The following is a 9,921-nucleotide window of genomic DNA, read 5'->3' on the forward strand; positions in this document are numbered from 1 at the left end:
GAATAACATCTCCATTACAGATTTCGTTGTTTTTAAAACAACCCACCCTTGATTCATCACCATTTGTCGTCTGCAAGAAGCCTCTCAGCAGCAGCAGCAGCAGCTGTTGCGAATTTGTTTCGATCGATCGTGACACGTTATTCCATAAACAAGCTCGCGCATCCAGACATCAGTTGCAACAACGAGATTGCAATTTTAAATGGCATTAATTCGGAGGCTAGCACCCCTCCGTTAGGGTATGATGGCACAGCGCCTTCTCGTTCTTACGCTGCTGATTTAACACACGTTACATTTTTTTCTCTATTGTGCTTGCATTTCCTACTCGCTTGAGCTTTGTGCTCTTCATTTCATACTCGATTGGGCTTTGTATTGATAGTAGAAATTAGAGGGCCTGGCTCCATTTAAGATAATGAAGAATTCACAGTTATTGCTCCATCACATTGGAAAGTACATCGAGTAACCGTAGACAGGACCAGAACTTGTTCACATGACCATGCTTCCACAGGGACAGATAGGCACGTCCTGTTCTGAACCCCTACGAAATAACACTGTTCTTAATCGTTAAGGGAATAGCTTTTCTGGCAAGTGTAGGCTTCGATACCTCTGATACTCAAGGAAACATTCACAGTGCACTTGGAGACGACATCAGAGCTGTGAGAAAACATGTTAAGCGTCTTGACATTGCCGAGGATTGTGACTGTAGTGCTGACCTGCAATATTCCTGTAGCAACGTCGGTGCTCAAAGAAGACCCTTGCAGAGGCGTCGGCCCCTGAACGGTTAAGGGAACCGAAACAGTGGAGAATGACTGCGAGGCGATGGTGCCGGGAGGAACAGCGGCAAATCCCACTTGATTCCCATAATAATACATGCAAGCGGTACTGCCATCTGTTACGTAAAATGTCCCCCTGTTCGGATTATACATAGAGACTTGTAGATTCAAACTGAGATTCACGGAAGTAACCGTCAATGGATATCCGGCTGGATAGAGCGATAACAGCTGCATCGTAGGGACTTGAACTGTGGGGTCTTTGGGCTTGAACAAAGAGAAGTATAATACTGCGAGAACGATGATAAGGATCACCAACAGGACTGTGCAAGCTATGCAGGCCATCTGCTTCTGTTCTCTACGACGTTGGCAGTGTCCCTTGGCCCCCTTGCCCATGGTGATTTAGAAAGTGGGAAGCAGAGAGATGCCGAGTGGAAACGACGGTTGCAGGCAGGATGCAGGGCAATCAACGCCGAGTGGCCTAGATGGGAGCTTGGGAACAAGGGCAGGATTGAAAACTAGCACGATGGAGTAGATCTATTGTGTGTATACGAGCACTTTCAAGAGACTAGCTCAGAGGGTCGAAGTAGTGCGGATCGAGAAGAGCGATGATAAGAAGCAAAGAGAGAGAGAGAGGAGAAGGAAATGAGAGGGGAAGGAACAAGGAAGACCAACTTGGTTGAGCCAGTGGGAGTTCGATCTGGGAAAGGCTGCAGAGAAGAGGAAAATGAAGGAGATGAGACGGGATTCTGTTCATGAGACACTAGGAGGTGGATCTTGGAAAGCCTGCAAAAGGACTCAAGAATGAGATGCAGGGGGAAAGGCTAAGAGTGGAGAGGACCCAAGAATGAGGTGCGGGGGGGAGGCCAAGTGAGCTAAATGGGCAGGAAGGAGAAATGAGGAAGGAGAGGAAACTTGAAAGATGAGGGGTGGCAGGATGGCAAAGGAGGGAGGAAGGAGTGGAGGAGGAGGGTGAGGAAAGCTAGCTAGCTAATCAGCTATGGAGGGATGAAGGAATCTATGGAGATGAAGCTCTAGAGCTATGGAGATGAAGAAAGTAATGGAGAGAGGATGAAGAAGATGAAGCAACAGAAGATGAAGGAAGCTATGGAGATGAAGCTCTAGAGCAACGGAGATGAAGAAAGCTATGAAGAAGATGAAGCAACAGAAGAGAGAAGAAGAAGAAGGGAGCATGGCTTGCTCTTTGGCCCGTTCCTTTTCTTCCCAAAGGACACGTGTCGTATCGACAGTTTTTTGAAAAGAAAAAGGATCGAGATTCGCGTCTCCGAATTTTATTTAATTTATTTAATGCTACCAATGCACCGCGCCGTGTCAGCGGCGTGGCGTACAGTCACTCTTGCCACGTACGCACACGCTTCTGCTCGTTCCACGCGCGTACCCACCCACAGCTGGCTTTTTTAGCAACCGTTTGGCCGGTGACGCCTTGGTGAGCTGTCTCGTCTCTCGTCTTTGGCTCGTGGGGTCATCCTCTGATCATTTCACACTCCTTTTCACTATCTATTCATCTTGCACGTCACTCAACCAGAAAACCTCAATCTCTAGCAGCACTAGCAACACCTGAGAAAAGTCAACAAACTCATTTTTCAAGAGACAACCATTCCACCATCTAACACAGACCATGTAAAAAGTGAACACCCAACATATGTGTCCATTAACATATAATAAATAATGGGTGCCCACGATGTTGAAAAAAGGGGATTAGCATTAGTTCGCGCAGGGAGTGAGGGCCAAAAATCAAATTAACCTTAGCCTTATACCTTCGAACCAAGGCTTAAGGTTTAGGAGAAGATTCGTTGTGTGATTTCCAGGAGCTTCCACATCCAAAAGCTTCTGCCACCTTGGATAGTATGAAGGAAGGAGGGGGGCGGTAAAGTGCAGGGAGAGAAGGGGAAGGTGTGGCTGAGCACAGGGAGAGGAGGAGGGAGAGGGGCAAGGAGGCAGCAAAGCAGGAGGGAGAAGAACAGGAGAGGCAAAGAGCGGAACAAGATAGACAAAGTAGAGAGGTTAATCGTTAGTAGCTATAGGTTAATCGAGCTTAATAGCCTATGTTGAGCGCGCCGCAAGCAACTATTAATAGAAAGAATTTTTGCGTAGTCATTTTAGGAAAGAGTGATATAACTTCGGCAACTAATTTTTACGGAGCCAATAGGTGCCCATGGCGTTGAAAAAATAGTAAGTCTCCGTAAAAGAATACTTATTTAATTACTTTTTGTGATATATTATGTATTCATATATAGAACTTAGAAATATCAGAACTGGAGATTAGAATGGAGAGCAATTTGTCAGGATGGAGAAGAAAATTCTAAAGAAAATTCATACTTCATAAAAACAATTGTTTGACATCATAAAATCATAACTCGAGATTAAGAAGTTAGAATGGAGTGCAATTTGTCACGACGGAGAGAGTGAATTCTAAAGAAAATTCATGCTTCATAAAAACAATCATTTGATGGGAGCAGTTTGGAAGGCTTGGCCTGCAGGCATCTTCTACACCCTTTTTGCCAGGGATATTCATTGGATGTATAGACCCCTACCCTCGTTGTTAGCCCTTGTTGTAGAGATTCCCTAGGGAGCGGGTTGCGTTCTCTAGGAGGCTGGTTGTGTTCTAATAGCGAGTTGTTTCTTTGGTACTTACGTTCCTTAGCTCCTTTTGGCAGCAGCTGAGCTGTATGATGTTTTGCAAGCATTAATAGAAGCTTCCTTTTTCAGGGAAAAAAACAATCGTTTGCCACCTCATGAAAGCACAAAAATACGAGCGAAATTTCAAAAATCATTGTATTAATAAACGTTGTAACTAACATCAATTAAGCAATATGTATCCTATTATATAAATAAAATCATGAAAGCATTGACACCGCATGAAAGCACAATAATATGAGCAAATTTTCAAAAATCACTGTATTAATGAATGTTGTGACTAATATCAATAAAGCAATGTGTATCCTATTGGTTCATAAATCTAAAACATTAACAATAACATCAAGTGAACTTTAGAAGGTCTTCATGGTGGTTGAGAACCTTCCTTTTGATCATCCTATATCCATGTTATTCTTAACTCTTGCTATTGTAATTGAAGCCAGAATGGAGCTTGCCTTGTCGGATTTCTTTGATAATTCATGAGCAACATGATCTATGGGAGATGGTGAACTCAAATTTCACATTGGATGTGAAGCACAAAGTCTTAGTGTTCTTGCCATAGAAAGCTTACACTTTGTTGCCCATGTGATTAGCTCAACATTGTTTCTGAGATTAGGCTCATCTCCAAATGGATGCGGACAATTTCCACTCTCTTGCATAACATAAGGCCTTTTTTCTTCTACTTGATCTTCTTTCGTGTCCAAATCTCAATTCAAATAACTCCATAAGTGCACTCTTGTCGGGGTAATACATTGGCAATTGCCAATGCTTTAGTAGATCGGATGCCATAGTGCTGTTGCTAAGCACAAACTCGAAGGAAAAGTTCATGCATTACGTTGTTCCTCTATAAATTGTTTCAAAGGACAATGTCCTTCGTAGCATTGATGGCACTTTTATTGATGGATGACAAGGCAAGAATATCACATTGGAATGCTATGGGGGCTTGCATCAAATTGATCTCATGCATTATGGGGGAGTATGATTTTTTTTGAATCCACGAGCTTATAGTTCCAAGCTTGATTCCAATGACCTAACATGATATACCCTTTCCTAGAGAAATGGTGTTGTGCATCCTTTTGATGCTTCCACCCCATACCCTCTAGGTTTGTCTCCAAGGTCTGCACAAATACTTACCAAAACCATGTAGCACCAAAAATACAATACAAGATGCAGTTTAACCACTACATTGGTCAATTGAAAATAGCATAAAACCATAGCATTAGAGATGTAACCTAGGGTATGGAGTCCCCACACACCTTAAGGACTACTACATGCCACCTAACCCTTGAATGAATGATTGGTGTGCGTAAGGGTATTCAACGATATTAATTTGAACTAAAAACCCTCCATTTGCTAATGATCTCTGCCAATTCACAGTTGGCAGCATTGGCCTCCAAACCGATGTGACCCCCACCTCTCTCACTATCATCTACATACTTGAGGCTTGCACTCCTCTTTCTCATCATGAAGTTGGTCTTCCCCCTCAATATCATGGAGAAGCTCTTCATGTGTCCCACTAAATCTCTCGACTCCAACATCTTGGCTAGTTGAAGTCCTCTTGCCTCCACTCTTATTAGAAAATGTAGTATCTCCTCTTCCTCTTCCTATTCCTCTAGCAAAAGAGTCTCTTTTGGTTCACTGCATCATGTATATACTTATGTTTGGTATGGTAATCCTCTCTCTCTTTCTCTCTCTCTCTCTCTCTCTCTCTCTCATAATGTTGGGAGGACCAATTTTTTAAATAAAATTATATTGATTATTTGGCTGGATAGAGTTCTATATATACATCATTAGTCCTTTTTATAGTTCATCAATCTGAGCTATAGTTTGAGAGTTATGACCATTATCACGTCTCCATGAACACTTTTGCTAGTAAAAGGGTCCTAGAAATATGAAAAAATTTATTTTTGAGTACACAATCAGATACAACACAAAAAGTACATCACATTTTATTTTTACATCTCATCAATCCAAGCTACGGTTAGAGAGTTATGAGCACTTTTGTTAACCATCATCGTGATAACTCTCCATGGTTTTTGAAAGGTCACCTCCATTTATCATACCTCCCCTTAATGGAGGGGAGATGATGAGGTGAAGGTCAAAAGGGGGGGTGAAGCGGATGCTCCAAAAGAGAAGCAACACAAGTTTCAATGGAGAAGGGCTAGCAATACATAGAGAGTTGATCTTAAATTAAGGTCTTAAAAAAACCCATAGGACCCTTTTATTGGCCAAAGGGTCTCTTGGACTTTTTCTTTGTTGTATTGAGCCTCAAGAAATTAAATCAACTTTGTTTTGAAAAAAGACCATAGGACCATTTGGTCTGCAAAAGGGCCCTTTGTCCTTTTTTATTGCATTATGCCTCAAATTATTAAAAAGGAATTGCTCATAGGACCCTTTCATTGGCTAAAGGTTCAATTGGGCCATTTTAAGAGCTAAATTTATTGACTTATTTTTTATTTGAATACAACAAAAAAATTCTCATAGGACCCTTTCATCCACTCTCATGGGCTTTTTAAAGACCGAAAGTCATTTATTTATTTTCAATTTGAATGCATCCAAAAAAAACTCAAATGACCCTCCTATGAGCTTATTTTTTACTAAAGAGCCTAAAAACCTTACTCTTTGGGCAACAATAAATTTTGAAAGAATCCGAGGATATATTTCTTCTTAGCCAAGATGTAGACAAAAATCGTATTTTGCATCCTTCTAGGAACCTTTCGCTAGTGAAAGGGTCCATCGATATGTGACGTGCCTCAAACCGTAGCTCGGATTTGGTGAGATATAAAAAGAAAAAGTGATGTAATTTTTGTGATCCATCTAACAATGCAATTAAATATAATATTTCTTCAAGACTGCCAACAAAAGGGTCCAGGGAGACGTGATGGCAATGAAAAAATGGTCATAACTTTGAAATCATAGCTCGGAAGGATGAGATGTAAAAGGGAAAAGTGAATTAAATTTTTTTCTCTATCTAACCGTGCAATAAAAGTAAGTTTTTACATCCTTCTAGGACCCTTTCACTGGCAAAAGGGTCCATAGAGATGTGATGAACGTAAAAAATGGGTCATAACTCTCAAACCGTAGCTAGGATTGCTGAGCTGTAAAAAGAAAAAGTGATGTAATTTTTGTGCTCCATCTAACCATGCAGTTAAAAATAATATTTTTCATCCTTCTAAGACCCTTTTGCTAGTGGAAGGGTCCATGGAGACGTGATGATGGTGAAAAAATGGTCATAACTCTCAAATCGTAGCTTGGATTGATGAGCTTAAAAAGAAAAAAAGATGGAATTTTTGTGCTCTATCTAACCATGCAATCAAAAGTAAGTTGAATAAAGAAAAAGTATGTTATTTCTTCTTGTTCCATCTAGCCATGAAATCAAAATTAAGTCTTTGCATCCTTCTAGTACCCTTTCGCCAATGAAAGGGTCTGTGGAGATGTGATGAGAATTAAAAATGGTCATAACTCTCAAATCATAGCTTGGATTGATGAGATGTAAAATGATATATTTATCAAAATCTATCCAACCAAATGGCAAAAATAATCTTATAGGAAAAAAAATTACCCCCCAACACAATAAAAGACTAGAGAGGGTTATATTCCAAATATGAGTATATGCATGGTGCGCTAAGTATATACACAATGAAAAAGATAGATTGTATATACATGGTGCAGCATGCCCTTTTGTTAGTGTGAAAGGGGTCATGGTGGCATCCATGTGAGATCACACATTTCCTACAACCATTGGATTCTAAGAGGCTCATGTGAATTAGAATTATTTCCCTTGATGCTATGCTACCAAGGATTTCATGGTGAAACATATCCTACCATTAGTACATTCCAGTAGGCTCATAAAGTGCCCTTGCCATTAAAAGCTTAATGAAGTGTTCAACATCCCTTTCACTAGAAAAAGGGGTGAAAAAAAGTTCATCCACCCAACCAATACAAGTCATGATGATGAAGCCCAACAAAACGGGTTTCAAGGCTTAATAAACCCCTTTGCTAGCAAAACGGGTGCTAAGGGTTGCATGTCTCCAAGGACTCTTTCTGAAACCATGGAAAATTAATACGATGTTATCCCTTGTGACCTAAGAGTATTAATCTAAACTCCTCTCTCTCTCTCTCTCTCTCTCTCTCTCTCTCTCTCGTGTGTTCCTTTTATATAAGTTATAGGTACTATACAAAAGTATAATGCATGTGTAAAAAAATAGTATCCTTTCACCCAAAGATATAGGCAGTATGCAAAACTATTGTTTGTGTGTGTGTGCGTGCGCGCGCATGAGTATGTGTGTGACACACACACACATGCACACGCACATGCACACATACACACAAGTTTGAGTACGTGATTTGAGTTTGGGACTCATCTTGTTCCAAAAACATCCTACGATAATTACAATAGTTAAGGGTGACTCTTGGACTTCGTTAAGACTCCAAGGCTTCAAGACTCACATTGCACATGGTTGAGTACTTTAAAGGACATATATTTCACCCTTTTTCCAAGAAAGAGTAGTTTGGGTGGCTATTTTTTGAAGCTATCTTGGCAATGCAAGCTCAAAGCTCGAGCATTTAGTTGATACAACCTCTTCAGTGCTTGGGCCAGTATACTTGATAATTTCCATCCAATCATCTTGCTCCCTCCTGACATAACTGGATGGTTATAGACATGGTAATTTGCCTATCGGAATAGGCATGGGATGGCAATTTGCCTTTTCTCACATCCTTCTCTTTCTCAAGTAACCATTTATTTGCACTATGATCATTCACAGGGACCATGCTTTGTTGGCAAATGTTTAGTATCATACTCACACTAGTGCAGTAGCCAGCATCTCTTACATTACAATCTGTTGGGATATGTGTGATCAAGGTCTTGCTAGGTGCATGTGTGCATCCATTAGCAGTCATATGGTTGTGTGTGCGTGTGTGTAAGAGAGGTACACTTAGTGCCATAGGCCATGACACAGGTGATGATGTAATGTAAAGGCCCCCACATGGGGTGGTTCCTATGATTGTGGAGTTCCTATGATTTAGGAGTTACCTCCATTGATGTAGGAGAGGTGCCATTGATTTAGGCCACCTGCTCTCCATTTCTATAAAAGAGGGATTTCCCTCTCAAAATCAATGGAACACCCATTGCTACATCTTTTGTGTTCTCACTCCTCTTGCCACAATGCATCTATTCTCCCCCACTTTTCAACATTTGGTATCAGAGCCTCCTTGAGTCCTTAGCCCATTCTAGTTTCAATATGCCACCTCATCATCTTCTTCTCCACCATCCACCTTCTTCTTCATTCTTGCCCTCTTTCACCCTAGATTTTGCTTAGCTCTATTCTCCTCCATTAAGCAACCATTCCTAGAGCCCTTTGAGTTGAATCATTCTCTACTTGAGGCGCACCTTTGACACCAAGCATTCTCTGGAATTTTTCTTCGTCTACCCATGCCGACATGTTCTCTGCTTGCCAAACTTTCATGCAATTCCACCTATAGACACGACCAGTCATCAATTCCTCTAAGCCACGAGTGGATGACACTATGAGCTTGTTGTGCTAATGACATTTGAGCTCAAATGCTTGCTGGAGAAAGGAGAAAACACAAAAAAACCAATCGGAATAGGCACATCTCTCCACGGCGACACAATGCAAAATTTCACCATTTCTCTCTGCTAGAAGTAGTCCTCAATAAGAGCTTCCATTTGCCTTTGAAAGCCCTCTCAAATCTTTTGTCTTCAGCTTCAATTGCACCCTCCAACTTCAGATTGTTCAATTTGGGGGTAACAGTGATATTTGCTTATAATATGAACCATTGAATATGGTTAAGTGCTAGAAAGTTTCATTATTATCTCAGTTATCTTTGGTCTTTTGGATGTTTGACCATTGGAAGTGATTTGAGGCATTTTTCAGTCTTATATTTGGAGCACTGTCTTGTAGTTTGACAGTTTTGATAAATACTCATGATGCATTTATGATATATTTTGAAGAATATGTTTGAATGCTATTTTGTGAAGGAATAAACATTGCCTTGTAAGAGGTAAGACCTTCCTAATGGCTAACATGACTAAGATAGATGGTCATTCTTTCCATACTTGACAGACCAAATTCATTCTCATGAAGATTGCTTGTGGAAAGAAGAAGAAAACTTCAACAAGAAAAGGTGAAATATCATGGACAGTAAAAGATGAAAAGGCTCTAGAAATTATTTCTTTGGGTCTTATTGATGACTATATTCATCACATTGATGGGAAGGACACTTCACATGATGCATGGAAGACACTTGACAAGATATTTGGTGCCAAAGGTAAGCACTCAAAGATGAAGATACTTATTCACAAAATATTAGAATGCTTTTGTGGAAAGACCAGCCACATTGAGGAAGAGCTTGAAGATAAGAAGAAGATCAAGGAGAACAAGGAAAAGAACTACATCAACAAAGGTTTTAACAATGGCTCCTACTACAACTCCAAAGAGAATGAAGCATATCTTGTGAAGAAGAGCTACATCAA

At 40.5% G+C, this 9,921-nt stretch overlaps 1 protein-coding gene across 1 annotated transcript; it reads right to left on the reverse strand.

The window, feature by feature from the left end:
- Window positions 1-223: 223 nt before the first annotated feature.
- LOC147884908 (uncharacterized) lies at window positions 224-1,930 on the reverse strand. Its single transcript, XM_087397683.1, has one exon. It carries the CDS (start codon window positions 1,161-1,163, stop codon window positions 555-557), a length of 609 nt encoding a protein of 202 aa, XP_087253809.1. The 5' UTR covers window positions 1,164-1,930; the 3' UTR covers window positions 224-554.
- Between the last annotated feature and the right edge of the window lie 7,991 nt (window positions 1,931-9,921).

The sequence above is a fragment of the Dipteris shenzhenensis genome, chromosome 26 (assembly GCF_047967505.1).
Source record: "Dipteris shenzhenensis isolate YYH24624 ecotype China chromosome 26, Dip_SZ_1.0, whole genome shotgun sequence".
Lineage (NCBI taxonomy): Eukaryota > Viridiplantae > Streptophyta > Polypodiopsida > Gleicheniales > Dipteridaceae > Dipteris > Dipteris shenzhenensis.

Excerpts from the sequence above, each read along its gene's own strand:
- LOC147884908 (XM_087397683.1), bottom strand. The coding sequence starts at position 1,163 with ATGGGCAAGGGGGCCAAGGGACACTGCCAACGTCGTAGAGAACAGAAG.